This window comes from Cebus imitator, unplaced genomic scaffold (assembly GCF_001604975.1).
Source record: "Cebus imitator isolate Cc_AM_T3 unplaced genomic scaffold, Cebus_imitator-1.0 Scaffold49, whole genome shotgun sequence".
In the NCBI taxonomy this organism is placed as follows: Eukaryota; Metazoa; Chordata; class Mammalia; order Primates; family Cebidae; genus Cebus; species Cebus imitator.
This window is the reverse complement of record NW_016107364.1, coordinates 1,407,189-1,431,307: the sequence shown is the minus strand read 5'-3', so window position 1 is coordinate 1,431,307 and position 24,119 is coordinate 1,407,189. Positions and strand designations below refer to the sequence as shown.

General features: G+C 36.1%; 2 protein-coding genes across 2 annotated transcripts in view; both read right to left on the bottom strand.

Moving 5' to 3' along the window:
- Nucleotides 1-24,119, bottom strand: part of DOK6 (docking protein 6) — a 449,269-nt gene that overhangs the window by 234,653 nt on the left and 190,497 nt on the right. Inside the window, exon 3 of the mRNA XM_017527520.2 lies at nt 18,735-18,849. Within this exon, the coding sequence (XP_017383009.1) occupies nt 18,735-18,849 (115 nt within the window). The remainder of the gene's footprint in view (nt 1-18,734; nt 18,850-24,119) is intronic.
- On the bottom strand, nt 13,586-14,862 carry LOC108303600 (glyceraldehyde-3-phosphate dehydrogenase-like). The gene has a single exon (XM_037738128.1). It carries the CDS (start codon nt 14,806-14,808, stop codon nt 13,801-13,803), a length of 1,008 nt encoding a protein of 335 aa, XP_037594056.1. The 5' UTR covers nt 14,809-14,862; the 3' UTR covers nt 13,586-13,800.

Sequence of the window (24,119 nt, the reverse complement as noted above, 5' to 3'; positions counted from 1 at the left end):
CCATGTTCCTACAAAGGACATGAACTCATCATTGCTTATGGCTGCATAGTATTCCATGGTGTATATGTGCCACATTTTCCTTGTCCAGTCTATCACCGATGGGCATTTGGGTTGGTTCCAGGTTTTTGCTATTGAAAAGTGCTGTGATGAACATATGTGTGCACGTGTCTTTATAATAGAACAGTTTATAATCCATTGGATATAATCTACATGCTTCAAAAGGATTTCCAAATAAGGAAACAGAAATGCTTTTTAAAAAAACAAGTGAAAATATTTTTGGTAAAATAACACACACACCTGTGTGTGTGTGTGTGTGTGTGTGTGTGTATGTACTCTTTATATATTCATATATGTTATAATGCTAATAAATAATTGGACTTTACAGTAGACTCCATTCACCTATGTCTAAGTACAAATTATTTGTTTAGTGCCTAGAGCTTTAACACAGATGCAAAACAAATTTCTATTCACAGGTTCTATGCCACAGATTGAAACCAATACAAGTTTTGTGATTGCATCTGTTTGCCAACAGGTTAGATCTTAAGTATTCTTAACACACACACACATACACACACACACATGTACACAGATAGAAAATAAAGTGATAATTATGTGAAGTGACAGATATTTTAATTAGCTTGTGATGACCATTTTATAAAGTAGACATATATTGAAACATCCAGTTGTATGCCTTAAATAAACAGAATTTTTACTTGTCAATTATGCCTCAGTAAAGCTGAAAAATGCCAATGGAAAGAAAGGCTGAAATGTATGCCTACTCCCTGTCATTTTGAATTCAAGGATGATTTTTGACAGCATCTTTCCTAGATGACTTGTGATAGGAAAGATTATGCCAAGTCTGCGAAGCAGAAAACTACAGAGACTCCTCTGAAAAAAATTGTTTAGAAAAATTAGTGATGATATTGTAAGATACAAATATATTGCCTAACACAAATCATTATGGGGAAAAGGTGTTACTTTAGTAAATAATGTTCTCTTTGAAATAATGATATAGAATTTGAGAAATAAAATTTAAATAAACTGAAACGTGATAAACTGATAACCAGGTATTTCAGGTACAAGGTAATACTCAGAAAACTTAAAAATATTAATTATAAATGTAAAAATATATTGAGATTTGGAATTTACACAGATTCATTTTCACAATTTTTCATGTGGAAGGATTTATTCAGTTGAAACATATTCTATTACTTATTTTGGATGGAAGAACCTATAAAAATATCCTCATTATATTATGGAATGCATTCAATGCTTCATGTAACTATTTAGGAAATTAAACAGGTAATTCAGAGTTAAAATTATTTGAAGGTGAGTTTTTAGGTTGCATATGCTGACAGTTACACTCTTTTCTTCCTCTTTTGTTTTTCTTAAGGAAGGTAAGCAGAATATATTAACCAAACTTTGAGTTTCTAACATCAGCATCATTTCCTTTTTCATTTACTAGCCATTGCCTTGAGACTGGAACACACTCAAAAAAAGAAAGAAGGGCTCTCTGTTTAATGAACAGGCAAAACGTGGAATTTCTCATTTCTATACAGCGATGTTTTACTTGCTGAGTTACTGCAACAGGCCTGGTGTGCCATAACCGATTTTACACATAGATGTACACACACGCACACAGCACGCTGGTCATTCACTATCACAAGCAGATAGCAATCTTTTGTTTGGCAATTTAAATATTTCCCATGGTACTATTAAATAAGTCTTAAAAACTTGTTTTGAATAAAGCAATAGGCCGGATACTGTGGCTCATGGCTGTAATCCCAGGACTTTGGGAGGCCGAGGTGGGTGGATCACATGAGCCCAGGAGTTTGAGACCAGCCTGAGCAACATAACAAAACCCCATCTCTACAAAAAATACAAAAATTAGCTGGGCAAAATGGCACACAGCTGTAGTCCCATCTACAACAGGTAGGGGGGTTGACTGAGTCAGGGAGGCAGAGGCTGCAGTGAGCTGTGATCATGCCACTGCACTTCAGCCTAGGCAACAGAGCAAGACCCTGTCTCAAAAAATCTTTTTCTTTGAAACAAAAAATAAATATATCATTATAATAAAGCAAATACATATTTTACTTAGATATTAATCTATAATTCAATGCATTTTTATTAGCATGTGGTGCTAGGAATACAGGGGTAAGCCAGCCAATATGGGTATGTCCCCACTGAGATAAATCCTGGCAGAGTAGAGAGACCCTGAACAGACAGTGTAGAGCCCAGCTTTAGGGTGCTATGAGAGTGGGGAGCAGAGGCACTAAGCACCATGAGGAGGCACAAAGCAGGATACCCTTACGCCGAAAATGGAAGAAAATGTGGGAGTCAGTTGGGTGAGGTGTTGGTGTTGGGCTGGGGTAAGCAGGGGAGCAGCTCATGCAAGGCCTTATGTTAGAGTAACACACACATATGCATCCTTGCACACATGCATCCTCACACAAGTGCCCCCTTGCACACACAGTCTCTTTGTGCTCATAAAATGCACAAGCCACACAGGCACAGGTTGAGAATTATTTCTGGTTTTGTACTTAGTTTCTTTTTACCATAAGAGAATTATATGAAACATGTTTTTCTGCAACTGTCTTCCCATCCTGTTTTTTTTTTTTTTATTTAAAAATACACTACAGATAACCTTCAGATCATAGACATATACCTAATTTACTTTTTGTTGAAAATTTTACTGAGATGATTGTAAACTCACATGTAGTTATGAGAAATGATACAGAGACATCCTGTGCACACTTTGTCCAGTTTCCCCCAAGGTCACATTTTGCAAAATGGTAGTATAATATCACAACCAGGGTATTGACATTGATAGTCCACTGATCTTATTCTGATTTCCCCAGTTTTACTTACACATATATGTGTGTGTAAGTTTTATATAATTTATCACTTGTGTAGGCTTGCGTACGTACCACCACAATCGATGGTGCACAGTTCCAATAGAAACTCTGTTACATTTTAACGACCATACAGCCTTCCTGTCCTCACACTTCCAACCCCATTCCTAACTTTTCACAACTACTAATCTGTCCTCTATTTCTAAAATCTGTCATTGAAAATATGTAAACAGAATCACCTGGTATCTATTTTTGGATGTGCCTTTTGTTGCTTAGTGTAATCCCCTTAAGATTGATCCAGGTTGCTGCATAGAATTTCTTCTTTTTTGTACTGGTGAAGAGTATTTCATGGTGTGAAGATACCAAAGTTTGTTCAAGGACATCTGAGTTCTTTCCAGTTTGGGGCTCTTACAAACAAAGCTAGTATGAACATCCAGGTACAGGTGTGTGCGTGTGCGTGTTGTGTGTGCATAAGCTTCCCCCCCCCCCTTTTTCTGGGATAAATGCCTAAGAGTATAATTTCTAGGTTATATGGTAATGGCATGTTTAATTTTATAAGAAGCTGCCAAACAATTTTCCAGACTATAGCATTTTACATTTCCAATCAGCAACATATGAGAGATCTAGTTTTTCTGCATCCTCACAAGCACATGGTGGTGTCACTAATTTATAAAAAATGTTAGTTATGCTGATAGATGCATCACCATGCACTTCACTTAGTTTTAATTTGCATTTCTTGATGATTAACTTACTTAAAAGAACTGAACACATTTATGCACAAAGTAACATATGAATAATTTCATGTAAATGGAATAAACTGTATACTTGGTGTTTTCTTTTGTTCATTTTATCTTCTATTTTCTTTTTGTATTTTTAATTTTTACGGGTACACAACAGTTGTATTACCTTTCCTTTTTCGTCCATTTTCCTTTTCCATCCACTTCACCATCATCCTCCCTTACCTTAGGTGGCAGTTGTTAAAAGTCTTGTTTGTCTCTTTCTGTTTCCTTTAAATATGTGATTAAAGTTGCTCCTAAATATCCATGGGGGATTGGTTTAAAAATCCTCTCAAATACCAGTTATTCCCCAACTCTCAAATCTCTTACATAAAATGCTGTAGTGTTTGCATATACCCTCTCAAATTCTTTAAAGTACCTCTTAATTATTTATAATATGTAATACAATTTAAATGCCATGTTAATCGTTGTTATACTGTATTTCCTAATTTGTATTGTGTTTGGTTTTTTTTTTTCTTTTTGAGACGGAGTTTCACTCTTGTTACCCAGGCTGGAGTGCAATGGCGCGATCTCGGCTCACCACAACCTCTGCTCACCGCAACCTCTGCCTCCTGGGTTCAGGCAATTCTCCTGCCTCAGCCTCCTGAGTAGCTGGGCTTACAGGCACGCACCACCATGCCCAGCTAATTTTTTGTATTTTTAGTAGAGACGGGGTTTCACCATGTTGACCAGGATGGTTTCGATCTCTTGACCTCGTGATCCACCCGCCTCCGCCTCCCAAAGTGCTGGGATTACAGGCTTGAGCCACCACGCCCGGCCTTGTATTGTTTTTTTGTTGGTGTATTGTTATTTTTCTTCCAAAATATTTTCAATTCACTGTTGGTTGACTCCAAAGATGCAGTATCCACAGATGCGGAGGGCCGACTATGCTTATTGTATACTTCTTGGTTGGTTGCTTTGCCTGAAGAATTAAGTTTGATTGAAATCTTTTCAAAGGATTTAATTAGAATTCTTTTTAGTGACTGCAAAATGTTTCATGGAATAAGGATACACCATAAATGCTCAACTATTTTCTTGATACGGATACATTTCCAGTTTTTTGCCATTATACATAATGTATTTAATGTTCCTAAACCTGTATCCTCATGTATTAGTATGTATGCTTATATGAGGTATATTCCCAAAGAGGCTCATAGAATCAATGATATGCATGTTTATTTAATAGCAATTGCCAGTTTTCTTGAAAAACTAAGGAAAATCATTCATATTCCTATTGGCCATTATGAGAATATACATTTACCTACATTTTCATGGGAAATAAATGTGATAACTCATTTTTTCCCTTTCTTAAAATTTTATTTTATTGTGATAAGAACACTTAACATGAGATCTACCCTCTTAACAAAATTTTTAAAGGGCAATACATTATTGATGAGTAGAGGTGCAATGTTGTACAGCAGATCTCTAAAGCTTATTTACCTTGCTTAACTGATACTTTATGTCCATTGGTTAGCTCCTGAATTCCCCTTCTCCTGCCTTCTGGCAACTACTATTCCATTCTTTAGGTTTACGACTTTGACTATTTTAGATACCTGATACAAGTAAAATCATGCAGTGTTTGTTTGCTCGTTGTTTGTGACTGGCTTATTTCACTTAGCATAATGCTCTCAAAATTCATCCATGTTGTTGAAATTGCAGAATTTCCTTCTTTTTAAAGATTGAACACTACTCTATTGTATGTATATTCCACATTTTCTTTATCCATTCATCAACTGATCAACATACAGGTTGTTTCCATGTCTTGGCTACTGTGAATAGTGCAGCAATAAACACAGGAGTGTTAACATCTCTTTAAGATCCAGGTTTTAATTATTTTGGATAAATACTCAGAAAATGGATTGCTGGATCATATGGTAATTCTCTTTTTGATGTTTTGAGGAACTTCTATACTGTTTTCTACAACAGCTGCATCAATTTGCATTCCCATTAACAATAGACTAGGGTTCCAATTTCTCCACATCCTCACTGACACTTGTCTTTTTATCTGTTATGTTTTCTTGTAATAGCCATCCTGACAGATTTGATTTACAGATTCATAATACTCATTGTGGTTTTGATCTACATTTTTATAATAATTAGTTATGTTCAGAGCACCTTTCATATATCTGTTGACCATCTGTATCTTACGTCTTCTTTGGAAAGATGTCTATTCCGTTTTTGAATTGGATAATTTATTTATTGGCTATTGAGGTGTATACATACCTAATATATTCTGGAAATTAACTACTTATCAGGTAGATCATTTGGGAGATTTCCTCATTCTGTAGTTTGCCTTTTCATTCTGTTGATATCTTTGCTGTACAGAAGCTTTTTAGTTTGACACAATTCCATTTGCCTATTTTTATATTTGTTATCGGGGTTTTCTGTATTATATCCATGAAATCATTTTTCTAGACCAAGGACATATAATTTTTCCCTATGTTTACTTCTAGGAGTTTTACCATACCACGTTATAAAGAATAACATACTTAGGAATAAACTTAACTAAAAGTTAAGTGAAAGATTTGTATGCTTAAAAATATAAACATTTATGAAAGAAATTCAAAAAGATACCAAAAAATGGAAAAACATCCTACCCAAAACAATCCTTAGATTCAATGCAATCCCTACCAAAATTTCAATGACTTTTTTAATGAAAATAGAAAAAAACTCTACAATTCATATGGAAGCAAAGAAGACTATGAATATTCAAATCATTCTTGAGAAACAGGAAAAAAGCTAGAGGTATCACACTTACTGATTTCAAATATATTACAAGGTTACCATAGTCAAAACAGTATAATACTGGCATGAAGGCAGATATATAGACCTATGGAACAGAATAGAGTGCCCAGAAAGGAATCCACGCACATATAGTACACTGATCTTCAACAGGGGTGCCAAGAACACACAGTAGGCAAAGGATAAGCTTTTCAACAAATAGTGTTGGAAAATTGGAAATTCACATAGAAAATAATAAAATTAGACCTTTATCTTACACCATAGCCAAACATCAAATCAAAATAGATTAAAGACTTAATTATAAGATTTTAAATATATTTACAACTTGAACTGAGGGTTCCTTTTAATCTTGGGTTTATGCTCATTATTATTTTGATTTTTATAGCTCTAACCATTTTACAATTTAAGTCTTCTTAAAAGACGATTTTGCCTACTTGATCATAATGGATAAGCTTTTTGATGTGCTGTTGCATTTGGTTTGCCAGTATTTTAGTGAAGATTTTTGCATCAATGTTCATCATGGGTATTGGCCCATGATTTTCTTTTTTGGTTGTGTCTCTGCCAGGTTTTGGTATCAGGATGATGTTGTAACTCATAAAATGAGTTAGAGAGAATTCTCTCTTTTTGTATTGTTTGCAATAGTTTCAGGAGGAATGGTACTAGTTCCTCTTTGTACATCTGGTAGAATTTGGCTATGAACCCATCTGGACTTGCACATTTTTGGGTTGGTAGGCTATTAATTGCTGCCTCAACTTCAAACCTCGTTATCGGTCTATTTAAGGATTCAACTTCTACAAGGCTGATTCAACATATGCAAATCCATAAATGTAATCCATCACATAAACAGAACCAAAAACAAAAACCACATAATTATCTCAATAGATACAGAGAAGGCCTTTGATAAAATTCAACAGCCCTTTATGCTAAAAACTCTAAATAAACTAGGTATCAATGGAATCTATCACAAAATAATAAAAGCTATTTATGACAAACCCACAGCCAATATCATGCTGAATGGGCAAAACTGGAAGCATTCCTTCTCAAAACTGGCACTAGACGAGGATGCCCTCTCTCACCACTCCTATTCAAAATAGTATTGGAAGTTATAGCCAGAGCAATCAGGCAAGAAAAACAAATAAAGCGTATTCAATTAGGAAAGAGGAAGTCAAATTGTCTCTATTTGCAGAAGACAAGATTGTATATTTAGAAGACCCCATCGTCTCAGCCCCAAATCACCTTAAGCTGATAAGCAACTTCAGCAAAGTCTCAGGATACAAAATCAATGTGCAGAAATCACAAGCACTCCTATATACCAAAACCAGAGAGCCAAATCATGAGCAAACTCCCATTCACAATTGCTACAAAGAGAATAAAATACCTAGGATTACAGCTAACAAAGGATGTGAAGGACCTCTTCAAGGTGAACTACAAACCACTGCTCAAGGAAATAAGAGAGGACACAAACAGATGGAAAAACATTCCATGCTCATGGTTAAGAAGAATCAGTATCATGAAAATGGCCATACCACCCAAAGTAATTTATAGATTAAATGCTATCCCCATGAAGCTACCATTGATCTTCCTCACAAAACTAGAAAAAACAATTTTAAATTTCATATAGAACTAAGAAATATTCTGCATAGCCAAGACAATCCTAAGCAAAAAGAACAAAGTTGGAGGCATCATGCTACCTGACTTCAAACTATAGTACAAGGCTACAGTAATCAAAACAGCATGTTACAGGCACCAAAACAGATATAGACCAATGGAACAGAACAGAGGCCTCCCTAAGAAGTAATGCCACACATGTACAACCATCTGATCTTTGAAAAACAGGGCAAAAACAAGCAATGGGGAAAGGACTCCCTGTTTAATAAATGGTGTTGGAAAAACTGGCTTGCCATGTACAGAAAGCTGAAACTGGACCCTTTTCTTACACCTTATACCAAAATTAACTCCAGATAGATTAAAGATTCAAACATAAGATCTAACACCATAAAAAACCTAGAAGAAAACATGGGCAATACCATTCAGGACATAGGCATAGGCAAGGACTTCATGACTAAAACACCAAAAGCAATCGCAACAAAAGCCAAAGAGGACAAATGGGATCTAATTAAACTTAAGAGCTTCAGCACAGCAAAAGAAACAATCATTAGAATGGGAAAATTTTTTTGCAAGCTACCCATCTGACAAAGGGCTAATATCCAGAATCTACAAAGAACTTAAAAAGATTTACAAGAAAAAAAAAACCCATCAAAAAGTGGGCAAAGGATATGAACAGACACTTTTCAAAAGAAGACATTTATGCAGCCACAAAACATATGAACAAATGCTCGTCATCACTGGTCATTAGAGAAATGCAAATCAAAAACCACATTGAGATGCCATCTCATGCCAGTTAGAATGGCAATCATTAAAAAATCTGGAGACAACAGATGCTGGAGACGATGTGGAGAAATAGGAACACTTTTACACTGTTGGGGGGAGTGTAAATTAGTTCAACCATTGTGGAAGACAGTGTGGTGATTCCTCAAGGATCTAGAAATAAAAATACCATTTGACCCAGCAATCCCATTACTGGGTATATATCCAAAGGATTACAAATTGTTCTATTATAAGACATATGCACACGTATGTTCACTGCGGCACTGTTCACAATAGCAAAGACCTGGAACCAACCCAAATGCCCATCAAGGATAGACTGGATAAAGAAAATGTGGCACATAAACACTATGGAATACTATGCAGCCATAAAAAAGGATGAGTTCATGTCTTTTGCAGGGACATGGATGAATCTGGAAACCATCATTCTCAGCAAACTGATGCAAGAACAGAAAACCAAACACTGCATGTTCTCACTCATAGGCAGTTGTTGAACAATAACACATAGACACAGGGAGGGGAATATCACACAATGGGGTCTGTTGTGGGGTGAGGTGCTAGGGGAGGGATTGCAGGGGGTGGGGAGATTGGGGAGGGATAACATTGGGAGAAGTACCTAATGTAGGTGACAGGCGGGTGTAGGCAGCAAACCACCATGGCAAGTGTATACCTATGTAACAATCCTGCAAGATCTGCACATGTACCCCAGAAATTAAAGTATAATAATAATTTGCCATTTGTATTTATAAAAATGTGAATTGCTTAGTCATAATCTTTGCATAACTTTAACATTTTCTCCTTGTCACTTTATAAGAACTTTTTCCACATTACAGTTTTTCAGATTTTATCTGTTACCTGCATTTCCAATATTACTCTAAAACTCTAATTTGTGTAGTAACTATGCTTGTGAATCTTTCACTGTAGGAGAGCTGTTTGAGTCTTTAGGCTCAGATATATCAGTCTTTGTGTTTTACAGTTCTGGAACGTTTGTCTTTATAAAGAAAATCTGTCCAATCTCTAGGTTATGCATACAGTTTTCCAAATTTTCTTTGAATTCTTTTTAGACTTTAACATATTGTCTTCGTTTATTCATAGATATTATATCATATAAATTTTAAATAATTTTTCCTACTCCAAAAGTAAAATTTTGTTGACAGCCAAGTAGGAACTATACCAAAATGCACTGTTAAAATAGGAGAATTTTATAATTTAATATTATGTTTTTATATCCAAGGAAATAATCTGTTTTATGTTTTTAAATAAGACTTGTTATTTCCCTTTATATAGTACCCTTCTTATTAAATCCCTCCTGAATGTTTACCTTTTGCTGCTATGGTATATTGCTGTAGCTTTTTGTTAATTTTTAAAGTTAAAGCTAAAAATATATTAAAACAATAATATCAGATGTTACTATGCTGGCTTCATAAAATAAATTAGATCATACTCCTTTTTTATGAATTTTAATAGTTTCAAATATTTAAAAAGGCATCATTAGCTTTTAAGTAGAATTCAGATATAAAAATCCTGATCTTACTGTTTTTTGTAGTAATTGACTTTTAATCATTTTAAAAATCTTTAATCCATGCCGGGGCATTGAACAGTGCTTGGTACATACAGGGTGCTCAATAAATATTAATTAATGAATACATAGCAAAAGATGGGCAGGATCCCAACGATAAAACAAGAACAAAGTAAAATTTCAAACATGAAACACCAACAGTTGGGTACACCCAGCTAGCAGCATGGGGGCTCTGGGCCCATTCCTCTCCCAATGAAATGTTAGAACTATGACAGTAATGTTACACTGCAGTGCCTCTCTGCACCCTGATACTGTGTTTCTCTATGGAGTCACAAAGGCCACAAAGTAGATCAAGTGTGACTACCAGGTAACTCGTCACTCCCGGGAGGTAAGGGGGTTGGCTTGTTTGCTGCTTGTTGCAATGAGTGCTGCTTGTTCAAAATGGGCCTAATTTCTGGTTGTGGGATCTGCAACTGTGACACAAACCCACTGCCTGTGTGGGTATCCATCTGGGCTAATCACATTGCCTCTCTGAGACTTAGGGAAAAAAAATTTCTTTTCCTCTGAGCCGGGGGTCTTTTTGTCATCTGCTAGGATTCATGAAAGAGTAACACGTGAAACCATCAGTGTTTGATTGTTTTCTGTGTACAGAGTTATTACCTCCTTGGTTAAATTTACTCCTAGGTATTTTATTCTTTTTTAATGCAATTGTAGATGGGCTTATTTTAAAACATTTCCTTTTTGAGGGAGGCTGAGGCAGAGAATTGCTTGAACCCAAGGGCAGAGGTTGCAGTGAGTCGAGATCGTGCCACTGCACTCCAGCTTGGGCAACAAAGCAAGACTCCATTTCAAAAAAATAAAATAAGAAATAATTCATTTTGAGTTGTATGTTGTTGGTGAAAATAAATGCTACTAATTTTTGTATGTTGATCCTCGTATTCTGTATCTTCACTGAATTCATTTATTTATCCTAACAGTTTTTAAATGGAGTCTTAGGGTTTTCTCCATATAGGATCATGTCATCTGCCAACAGAGGTAATTCTGATTTGGATGTTTTTTGTTTCTTTTTCTCTGATTTCTCTGGGTATGACTTCCAGTGCTGTGTTCAATAGAACTGGCAAGGCTGCACATCCTTTCCTTGTACCAGATCTTAGAGAAAAAGCCTGAAGTTTTTCTTCATGGATTATGATATTAGCTGTGGGCTTTTCGTAAGTGGACATTATTTTGTTGAAGTTTGTTCCTTTTATATGTATTTTATGAGAGTTGTCTCTCCTTCCATATAATTTTAGAAGTCTTTGGGATCTTTAAAATATAGACAATTATGTCGCCTTCAAAAAATGGGCAGTTTTATTCATTGCTTTCCAATCTGTATGTCTTTTATTTCTCTTCCTTGCCTTACTGTGATAGCAGAGCTTCCTTTACTGTCCTGCACAGCATGGAGAGCAGGAAAGCTTTCCTTGTTCCCAGTCTATGGAGAAAGCATCAGTTTTTATCTTAAGCGTGATGTAGCCATAGGCTTCTGCAGATGTTCTTTATCAAGTTGAGGAAGTTCCCACGTATTCTTTCTTGTCTCATAGTTTTTATCATGAATGTCTTTGAATATTGTCGAATACTTTTTCTGTGACAACATATTTTATTTTTTAGATTATTAGTAGGATTACTTTCTTGAGTACTGAAAATTATACTACCTTTTATTGTTGTTACATTTCATTTTCCAAGTCTTTAAAGAAAGGCCTCAGGGAAAAGACAGCATATGGCTGTCATCTATGTTAAGTGAATATATGTTTGGTAATTAGCTTCAGGACTTAGGTGAAAACTTGTACGGTGCCCTAGTTGTTAACAGCATGCACTGAGGTTCAAAGTATGTCTGTTTCTTCTTTGGTTAAAGGGACAGGACAGTTCACAGGGCTGCAGGGAGCACTTTTTGCACTAATACACTTCCTATTCTTATTGCAGAACTATAGAAAGGTTTCAGTAGAACTACTGTTACTTTTTCTGTATCATTTTGTATGTTTGAGCTTTTAAAAATGACAAATACTCCCTGAATGCTGCAAAATGATTTGATATCAGCTGATTCTGAAACATACAAAAAAAGGATCTCCTCACACGGGTCTCATAAAACTAAAGGATTTTTTGAAATTTTCTATCCTGAGGCAGTGGTACAGATACTCTCTCAGATAAGGAGAAGTGACACTCTTATTAAACTTTAGAAAGTGGGTTTCTTCAGACTTCACCACTGCACAATATATCCATATATCAAAACTGCACTTGTACCCCCAAATTTATACAAATAAAATGAAAATGGATTTCTTGTTATCACTTGGTAATTCCTTTGAGTATCTGATAATCTATACAATATCTACTTGATACGGAATTTTCTTGGAAAATAAAATTTTATTAACAGATATAAACCACTGTAGCTTAACATCTATCTAAAAACAATTTGCATCAAAAAGTAATACAATTTCTTGTTTATGAATTTCAAGTTTTTTTTTTAATCCCCATCAGCATGTGTCATGAAGTTGAGGCAATTTACGAGAATCTTGCCATTATTTCTCAAACACTTTACTAGCTTCAAGCAGGCTTATATCTACACATAAAAAGTAGTATTAAAAAACAAATAATACTTTCAAGTAGGTCATATTTAAAGTAATTGAAACTATTTGCTAAAAATTCAAATAAAAGCATTCTTCTAACATTTGTATCTCACTTCAGCCACGTTGTCAGGAAATTCTTCTCTAGGAAGTTAAGGCCATTTTATCTGAATCAAGAGCCCTTCATTTTCCAAAAATCTTATATGAACTATAAAACCAGTATTTAAAAAACCTTCAAATTTCACACTTGTGTGTTTGAAAGTCAGACATGAGAAGAAACAGTCTTTGTCAGCAAGAGGATTCTATTTGTTCCAAAATGTTTAAAAAACAGAATAGAACTTTGTCTTTTACGGTTAATCATAGTTCCTTAATTAGTATGCCAAGTAAGCCATTTTTTCCCACTGGTAATTGATAATGGGAAAGTTCGAAGTCAGAAATACAGAAATTATCTGCTTATACTAAAAATAATTACAGTGTTCAGTTTAAGTTATGGATTCAAAGTCTCACTGTGATTTATTGAGACCACTACTTGTCAGCTTCAATTAAGAATGCTATTAGTGACCCTAGTTTGATGATTATATTTTGAAATTTTCCTAGTTAAAATTACTATCCTATTTCTTTATAAATGTTTTTCACTGAGGATAAATTGTATAACTTAATTTCCAAAATAGTTTCCCTAAAGTTATTCTTCACAAATACCTGCATCTTAATTTCAACTTTTTTTTTTTTTTTTTTTTGGCTGAGCACAGGGGGCTTTATTGATGGTACACGACAAGGTGGGGCTCCCTAGGCCCCTCCCTCTTCAAGGGGTCTGCATGGAAACTGTGAGGAGGGGCAATTCAGTGTGGTGGGGGACTCTGTGGCAGGGACTCCCCAGCAGTGAGGGCCTCTCTTCCTCTCGTGCTCTCGCTGGGGCTGGTGGTCCAGGGGTCTTACTCCTTGGAGGCCATGTGGGACATGAGGTCCACCACCCTGTTGCTGTAGCCAAATGCATTGTCATACCAGGAAATGAGCTTGACAAAGTGGTCGTTGAGGGCAATGCCAGCCCCAGCATCAAAGGTGGAAGAATGGGTGTCGCTGTTGAAGTCAGAGGACACCACCTGGTGCTCAGTGTATCCCAGGATGCCCTTGAGGGGGCCCTCCGATGCCTGCTTCACCACCTTCTTGATGTCATCATATTTGGCAGGTTTTTCCAGACGGCAGATCAGGTCCACCACTGACACGTTGGCAGTGGGGACACGGAAGGCCATGCCAGTGAGCTTCCCGTTCAGCTCAGGGATGACCTTGCCCACGGCCTTGGCAGCTCCAGTAGAGGCAGGGATGATGTTCTGGAAAGCCCCACGGCCAACACGCCACAGTTTCCCGGAGGGTCCATCCACGGTCTTCTGGGTGGCAGTGATGGCGTGGACAGTGGTCATGAGTCCTTCCACGATACCAAAGTTGTCATGGATGACCTTGGCCAGGGGCGCTAAGCAGTTGGTGGTGCAGGAGGCATTGCTGACGATCTTGAGGCTGTTGTCATACTTCTCATGGTTCATGCCCATCACGAACATGGGGGCATCAGCAGAAGGGGCAGATATGATGACCCTTTTGGCTCCGCCCTGCAAGTGAGCCCCAGCCTTTTCCATGGTGGTGAAGATGCCAGTGGACTCCACCACGTACTCAGCACCAGCATCGCCCCACTTGATTTTGGAGGGATCTCGCTCCTGGAAGATGGTGATGGGATTGCCATTGATAACAAGCTTCCCGTTCTCAGCCTTGACAGTGCCATGGAATTTGCCGTGGGTGGAATCATACTGGAACATGTAGACCATGTAGTTGAGGTCAATGAAGGGATCATTGATGGCGACAATATCCACTTTACCAGAGTTAAATGCAGCCCTGGTGACCAGGCGCCCAATACGACCAAATCCGTTAACTCCGACCTTCACCTTCCCCATGGTGTCTCAGGGATGTAGCTCGCGATGGGAGACTAGATGTGGCTTTCCGGCGAACAGGAGGCGCAGAGAGCCAATTCCAACTTTTTGGCTCGCCAAGAACTGAATAAAGTTTTCCACAGATGTCTGTATCTTAAGCTATCTAGAAATCTGTAGAAGAGACTAACACGGTAGCAATAGCTGTGATGATTATAATCAGAGTAGCAGATTCTGGTATAGGTTTTACGTGATCTATACACTGGTAACAAATGTCCACAGGGCACTCTGTAAAGCAGGCCGGCAGAATTGCAGGCTTCTGGGCTACAGGGGTAGGTTTTTGCAACATGAAATTAGTGTCAAAAGGTAAGCCATCTTGTAATCTTTGCATTTGTCCTACAAATGTGTGGTAAGTGCATGCAGCAGCATTTCAGAGGAAACCAAGCAGGGCCTGGATAATTATTTCAAAGTTAGCCATAAAACAGTATTCTAAAATGACCTTGAAGGGAGTGGTCAGTTCACTGAAAGAGCATGTAGGCTCAGCCTTCTGCTGAATCACCTATACTGAAAAATGGAAATCTCACAATACAACTTTAAGTCTGGTTCTTCATTATTGTTCATGCCACTAGGTAAGCATGTAACAGTTCCTATTAAGCCACTGCACAGTGGCAAAGATTTTAGTATTGTCATTTCCATTGTTAAGAAATAATGCATATCACTTCATCATTCTGAAAGCATTTTATACTAGGATGGTGTAAGAGTTTAGTTTTGTAAACACAAGTTATTGTAAGATATAATTTTTCTTCACTAATTTTTAATATATCCTTGAAAATGCACTAGATTTCTATTTTACTTGAGTCTACTCTAGTTCATTGATATATTTTTATTCACTTCCACATTATTCTTTAGCAATAAACATCTCATTTTGGAATAGTTTTAGATTTAAAAAATTATGGCAAAGATAATACTGACTTTCTATATTGCCTATACCTAGCTTCTCCAATTAGTAATTTGTTAAAGTTTTACTAACTAATCACAATTTATTAAGTTTTCCTTAGTTTTTACTTAGTGTCCTTTTTTAGTTTTAAGATCCCATCCAAGATACCACATTACATTTATTCACCATACCTTCTTAGCTCCCTCTTCTTTGGGACAGTTTCCCAGGCTTTCCTTGTTTGTGATGACCTTGAAAGTTTTGAGGATTACTCTATCAACATGATTTATCATTGTTGTTGTTCACCTTGGTCACCTGGCTGAAGTAGTGTCTGTTAGTTTTCTCCACCATAAAGTTGTTTTCTACCACCCCTTTCTGTACAATTCTCCTAGGGAGGAAGTCACCATGAACAGCCCCCACTTAAGGCACAGGGAGTCATGTTCCACCTTACCTAAATTATTTATAATTTTCTGCACAGGATATTTGCCTATACTCTCCTATGTATTTATTCATCAACCATTGCTAAAGCATGGACTCAGAAACATTCATTTATAAATTGGGTTATAATCCTTTGCTACTTTATTACTCAAATTGTTCCATCTTTGGCCACTGGGAACTTTTGTGTCCCTTTGACATAAAGCAGCATTTTGTGACACTTTCTTACTTTCTGGCACTTCAAGATGCACTCAGCTCATCTTGTGTATTTTATACCCCAGTTCTAGAATCAGCCATTTCTCCAAGAATTCCTGGTTCCTGTTACTAAAAACCAGGAAAGACCTGGATGCTTTGTATACTTGGGAGTTTTATTTTAAAATTCTAAATCTTTATGGCCTTTAAATAAAAATTTAAATGCTTTTGTTAAGCCAACCCAGTGGGGAGAGTGTTTTGTTTGCACTGAACCTTGTGTAAAGATGAGGTGCTCTGACTCTAGCACCTGGTGTGTGTGTATGGGGAGGGGGGGCACTGCTCTTACATTTACTGTCTTGAACACCCTTGTCCTCTGTTGTGCATAGATCAACAAAATTCAACAAATCATACTTCAGAATTTCCAGATACTATATAATCGCAAGTACTGCTGAATTACAGTTATGTATACATGAGTTTTTGAATTAATAATATCAATATATTATAGAGACTGACATTTATAAACCAAAAACTTGGGATGATGGGACCATAGAACTCAAATGTACTATTCAAATAATACACCTTTTCTATTAAAATGCTCTAAGTATCAGAACGTAAATCAGAGCTTTGCTTTCCATTGGGCCATTGGTATGTATTCTGTGATCTGTGAGGGAGAGGACATTCAGGTGATACCAGGATAAATGAGGTGGAGAAGAGTCATGGAGCAGCAAAGATATTTAGACAAAATTTTAGGAATATGTATTTTCTCCAACTTCCTAGAATACAGAAATTTTAAAAGGTATAGTCTTGTAAGCTTTATAACATGCACAAGCCTAGTTTAAAACCAATAGAAAGTTAAATGGAGAGTAGATTATACTGATGTAAATCAGAAAAGCCATCTGTATAAATATATAAAATTGCATTAAATGTTTTTCAACTCTAATATGGAACTCAAGATTGTGATCAGATTGAAAGGAACAGTATACTGAATGAGTAAGTTATTAACTAAACACGAATTTTAGGTTAATATCTTTCCAAACACAACATAAATAAGATTTTCACAAAGAAATATAACTGAATATTGTTTTCTTCCAAATTAATGGGCTCCATTATTTCCTACACATTCGCAATACTACTCACTACAATTTGAAAATGTAAAGTAACAGGGAAAATTAGAAATTTAAATAGTAAACATTACCTTTTACTTTTTTTTTTTTGAAAATACTTATTTTAATATGAGAGACTAAGAGCCCCAAGAAAAATAAAGTGGTTTAACAGCTTCAAGATAGAGGACAGGAAGGCAGAAAAATAATTGGATAATAATATATTATACCAGCAAGGTTGGGAAAGGGTGTATTACAAAATTGGAATTTATATCAATTAACAGGCTTCTGTGCAACCCCAAAATGTCAATTTTAAATGATGAAATGAGGTTAGATGGCAAGTGAAAAGAAATATGCCAGGACAGACGCATAAAGGCACGCAAGAAAAGAGGAGCAAGAGGTAAATTCCAGTTCAGTTTAGCCATAGTAAGAAAAGGTAGGTGAGGAGATGTGAGCAATCTCAGTTAGGTAAAGAGACATTATCAGTTTTAGAATAATACAACCTGGTATTAATAATAACCATAAACAAACTATACAAAACTAGAAGCACCATTTTCCTTTTAAAAAATACTGAATAAAATTTCTCTCAAAGACCTAATCATTAATTTAAGTTCACATCTTGCAAACCTTTAGTACTTTTTGCTAACATCCATTATAAAACGAATGCACTGTTTCATTGAGCAAAATCTTTAAAAAGCGATAAGCCAACTAATATATTACACACCACAGAGATTCCAACATGAAAAATACTGCAAGTTCAAACTATAAACTGCTTTGTGTCTCAATAATGTCAGAGTGCTTCATGAACTGGGATGCTAAAATTCAATCTGAAATGTATTTACTTGCAGTACTGAGAATCCATGAAAGCAGCAAATTGCTCAAAGCTCTGTTTTGTGGTATATGAGGACTTGAGCTGTGCTCTGCCATGCTTTTACACAGCATCCTGATTCCTGACCTCCCAAATGCCTAGAGACACACGGTGCAAGAACCAGAATATTGGTCATGCACTCACCCAAACAACACCTGCCAGGTAGTGTTTACTTAATTCTCAAAGCTTGAATGGAAACCCCAACAGGCAGACCATGTGAGAACCAAATCCAGACACAGACATATAACAACAAGCAGCCAAACATCTGTAGAAATCAGTACGTTGAGCTTCTGAATGAAGTCTCCTACAGCACATTCTCATTACAGTAGGCCATCCTGTTCAATAGTGTATCTTAATCCATCTGGGCCACTGTCTCAAAAGCAGCTCAGTTTCCTCAAGGGCTAAAATGCCAATAACCACTTACCCGATTCGCAGGCAAATGTCTTCGATGTTTCATCGTGAAAGATAATTGCCACTGCATGTTTTTTTGTCTCTCGGGGCAGTCTGGTTATATTTTTGATATTGTGCAGTTCAGTTACCTTGAAAGAAAAAAAATATTTTTAACTTAGTGTAAAGTATGTATGCTCTATGTTGGAGTGCTGAAACAAAATGATAAGTTACCACAGTCTTACATGAATTTCCACTGGATATTTGTCCCCATTTTGAATTGACTTCAGCCAAAACCAGTAAAGAACAAAACAAAATGTCTTCTATTATGCTCTTAACTTTGGTCACAGACTATATTGTTTGGTGCATTTTGAAATGGACTACATTTCAAAGAACACAATTGTGTTCTTGATTTGGCTCTTAACCTAAAATTATTGTTGTGTAGAAATGCTACTGATAGTGTAGATTTAAAAAAATTTTTTCCCATTCTGTTGGTTGCCGCTTCACTCTAATGATTGTTTCTTTTGCTGTACAGAAGCTCTGGAGTTTAATTAGATCCCATTTGTCTATTTTGCTTTTTGTTGCCATTGCTTTTGGTGTTTTAGTCAAGAACACAGTTATGTAGAAGGGTTCCATGGACTTTGTGCTTTTATTAAAGGTATATGCCTGGCAAATAATAGCAGTTGTGGTATACAGAAGATTCTCATTAAGTATCTGCTGAATATTGATTGCATTTAATATGTTCCTTCTTTTAATTCTCACCTATCATGCAAGTTTCTGGTAGGACTATGGTCCTGAGGCAGCTGACACATGTCTGTCAGCAAAGGGAATGGAGAGCAAGTCCACTGCCCCAAAGTTACATTTTAGAGCAACGGACTTGCTCTCCAGAAAAATGCTCACAGTGTTCACATATACCACTTCTCCCACCAAAGCCTATCCAAGATTTATGCACCCAGGTTAACAACTCTTTCTTTTATTGAGTAATTAATAAATATTAGTAACCTTATGTATTTTAGATGTTGACTCCTTATTGGTACAAGTTCTTCTGCTACAACGTGCGCATCTTTAATTTTCCCCCACAGTCAACAGAAACAAACAAATGTATATTTCCTCAACAACTCTGCAAACACAACATTGCAATAATAATATTCAATGAGTTAGTTTCAAAAAATATTTTCAATGTGCTGAATTTTTTCTTCTTATTTAATATGATTACTTATTTCTGGATCCATATTGTTAACAGAAAGGAAATGGGATTAACTAGCATAATAAACAGCAAACTAATATCCTTTTTAAATGACAACCAATGATATTATACCTATAATTACATGATATCTTACAATAAATTTATTACCTTTTGACTATTCTTTAATTTCTCCTCTCCAAATGTAGAATTTTCACAGGACATAACTAGCTTTTTCAAGGCTATTGTGCTGGCTAATATTTTTATAAACATAATAACTAAACACAGGAATATTTACATATTTGGATATTATATAAATATTATATAATACAAATGTAACAAATTAAGTAATATTCCTTAGGATATATTTTCCTTATTATCTTTAACATTAAATGTGGTAAGTACTTAGCAAGCATTAATATCTGTATTTAACATTACACTGTGTAAACTAGACTAATATCCTCAATAAAAACACAAAATAACCCTAAAAATCACAGGCAAGGAATCTGTAACGTGGATGGAGATGAGCAAGCGCACACGTGGAATGGAGACTACAGAGAATTATCGGAAAGGTACTTGTCAAGGAAAATCACCCAATTCATCGGGTATTTTTTAAAGTTACAGTTGTTCATTATTTGTGATTTCTATATTTGTGAATTCACCTACTTGCAAAAATTTATTTACAATCCCAAAATAAATACTCATGGCACACCTGTGGTCATTTGTAGACACGTGCGTGTGCAGAGAGGGTGGGTTTTGACAGTGTACTGTTCACTGTGAAGACCATTAGACATTTATTAAGTGATTATTCCTTCCATAGCCTATGGGAGAAGAAAAGACTGAAGGATAGGATTTATTCTCTTGGAGTGTATGCTGTGAGAGGGAGGGCATATTTACATATTTTAGGAATTATAAATAAAAGAACAAATATCAGAGAGAAACTCTGCTTCAATTGTAGTTCAAAAAGGTTAATTAGATTTTACTTGTTCTACCATTACTACCATTTAAGTTGAGGTATTATGTTGTTATGGGCTTAAGGACATAGTGATACTTTCTCCAGTTAGGCCCAAGTTTTCCAGTTATTTTATTTGCAAGCTTAGTAACATTTGGAATATATTTAACTGTGCAATTTAAAAGCATCATGCTATTTATTTTATGCATCTTTTCTTTTAGCCTAACTATGCAAACTGAGTGGAATATTACCACTCAATGCAGCTCTTACTCACTACAATAAAATTGCATTTACACTATTTACTACTTACATAAATAGGCAAACCCCCATATTTACTATAATTATTATTAGGTTTAATGTGCCTCTTTTCAGCTTGCATCACAATTGAGATTAGATTGTCTGTCCATTAAAGCACTAACGTTCTTCTTTTAAGCCTATCTTTTGAAAAGTGAAATTACTTTCTTGATTTTTTCAAGTAGATTCAAATGAATTAGAACATACATTTTACTATTCTTTCATACTAATTTAATAATTCTTATTAATCCTGGTGCTTTACTCTTCTATGGTTGTTTTAATTAAGTCAAAGATTTTACTCCTGAGAGTAAAACAGTACCTTTTAGGAGCAAATATAATAAAACTTCACTTTATTAGGATGGAAAATATTTTCTAGTAAGAAAAGAAAATAAATATTTTACTGCATTTTCCACTATTACAATAAATACAGGTTAATTTCTCTATGCTTGAGTCCTTCACTTTCATAATAATTTAAATATTTGTATTACCTTATACATCATATACTTCAATATCTGGATGATAAAATTTGCATAGAAATTTTACTATTGCTTTTTTTCAACTAAATTTACATCAATTTTCTAGCAGCTGATTCCTCATATTTGTCTCTTGTTACTGATAGAAATGAATGTGTACAATGGAAGAAATCAATTTAATTCATTCTTAAAGCTACCTGTGGCAGACATGTGCCCTGACACAATTCTCCCATGACCCATACTTGACTATCCCATATGTTCATTATTAATAATTACAAGCCTAGTCTTTTACATCTTCAGCATAAACCACATTATGAAATGCATCATCTAAAAATGAGTAATTATGGATATAATTATATTAAAATTGAAATTTACTGTAATACTCCACTGTCTGTCTACTCAGCATCCAGCTCCAATTCCTTCATTCTTCCCAGAACTTGATTTTGTTCAGTTATCTGCCCCTCCAAAAAGCAGCCTGTATGTCCTGCTGGGAAGCTCTCAGCCCTAATATATAGGTACAACTCATTATCCCAGGGGTAAAGTCTCCTTGCTTGTGATTGGTTTAGAAAAGGGAATATGGGCCGGGCATGGTGGCTCATGCCTGTAATCCCAGCAGTCTGGGAGCCCGAGGCGGTTGGATCATGAGGTCAAGAGATTGAGACCATCCTGGCTAACATGGTGAAACCCCATCTTTACCAAAAATACAAAAACTTTCAGGGTGTGGTGGCATGCACCTGTAGTCCAAGCCACTTGGGAGGCTGAGGCAGGAGAATCACTTGAACCTGGGAGGTGGAGGTAGCAGTGAGCCAAGATTGCGCCACTAGGCTCCAGCCTGGCAACAGAGCGAGACTCTGTCTAAAAATAAAAAATAATAATAATTAAAAAAAAAGCCAAATGCAGCTAATGTGATATGAATAGAAGTCTCCTAGTGGCTTCTGATACGTGCTCTCTGATCTGACGGTGGTTTTATGATAAAACCAGCCTTCTTCTCTAGTGGTGCTGCCCTGTCTGAATGTCACCACTAAGAAATGCTGCAGCTGCCATTCTCCGAGGCAATCCTAAGAATGGAAGAACACAGAAGAAAAAAAGTACATCTCCTTAATTGTAATTGTTTAGCAAAAGTTACTGAATCAAGCAACCTTGAAGCCACTTTCTTTTTCTGCTGGAATATGTAATAATGCACGTTTGAAACTTGTTTAAGTTGGGTTTCTGTTATTTGCACCCCCTAAAATTTCTAACTGATAAAGCAAACTGAGAGCAGACCTTGCCTCATTTTACAAATGGCAAAATGGCTATCCTGATTTGGGGTTTCTACCGCATAAAGTCAGAGAGAGAATAAGGACCAAATTTCTTAGTTCTCAGGCTAGTACACTTTCCACCAATTCATGCAATAGCTGTTACTCTGAAAGTCATGTGATTTACCAATGGCAAGTATCAGCTAAACAAGAAGTTATTACAGGGAAAAACTCAACCATAAAAGTTACTCAAATTGCAGGGATGATGATAAGAAGCCAAGAAAAGCCTCATTACTTTATTATGCCTAAATTATTTTGAGATTGTCTATTATAAAACAGAGAATCTATATTCAAGTCTGAGAAATGCAGAAAATCAGTATATAGAAATATAGGCAGTAAAGCAGAAAATCTTTGCACTTACTTCTCCTCTGTGTGTGTGTGTGTGTGTGTGTTTAAATTTAGCATGTCTAATAATATGCTCCACTTACTCCAAAAACAGAAATTCACAAAACCACTCAGTCAGTTACAACATCACTCTTACTCTGAGAGCTGCAATTTTACTATACAAATATTATCAGATGCTATACAGCTACTATGGCTTTACTTAGGAGATGAACAAACTTAAATCTCTTCATTATTGTAATGCTTCGCCCAGGAGCTCCTAAGAAGGTATGTCCAATCCTAATCCCTAGAACCTGTGTATGTACCCTTATTTGGAAAAAGGGTCTTTGTAGATGTAATTAAGAACCTTGAGGGGACATCATTCTGAACTTAGTGTAGGCCTTAAATCTAATGACAGGTGTCTTTTTAAGAGAAGAGCAGAGGGAGATTTGAGACAAAGACACAGACAGATGGCCCTGAGAATATGGAGGCCGAGATAGAAGTTACGCTGCGCTAACCAAGGAAGGTCTGGAACCACCAGATGCTGAAAAAGGCAAGCAAGGACACTCCCTCAGAAGCTTTGGGAGAGTGTGGCCCTGCAGACACCTTGATTTCTGACTTTTGGCATCCAGAACTACTGCAGGGGAATAAATTTCTGTGGTTTTAAGCCACCAAGTTTTGATAACTTGTGAGGCCAGCCCCAATTAATATAAAGACACAGGATTATAAAACGATAAGCAGTGCAATCTGTGTTAGAGTGAGTTATTACATGAACATAAAATAGAAGGACAACCACAGAAATTTTTTATATAACCCCATTTCTCCAATAAGGTATTTGTTTTTCTAAAAGCAAGGGATACATCTCTGTCTATCCAGCATCTCCTGAAGGCATTAAATATGCTTT

What these genes read in the sequence shown, in the direction of transcription:
- LOC108303600 (XM_037738128.1), bottom strand. Translation starts at nt 14,808, where the DNA reads ATGGGGAAGGTGAAGGTCGGAGTTAACGGATTTGGTCGTATTGGGCGC.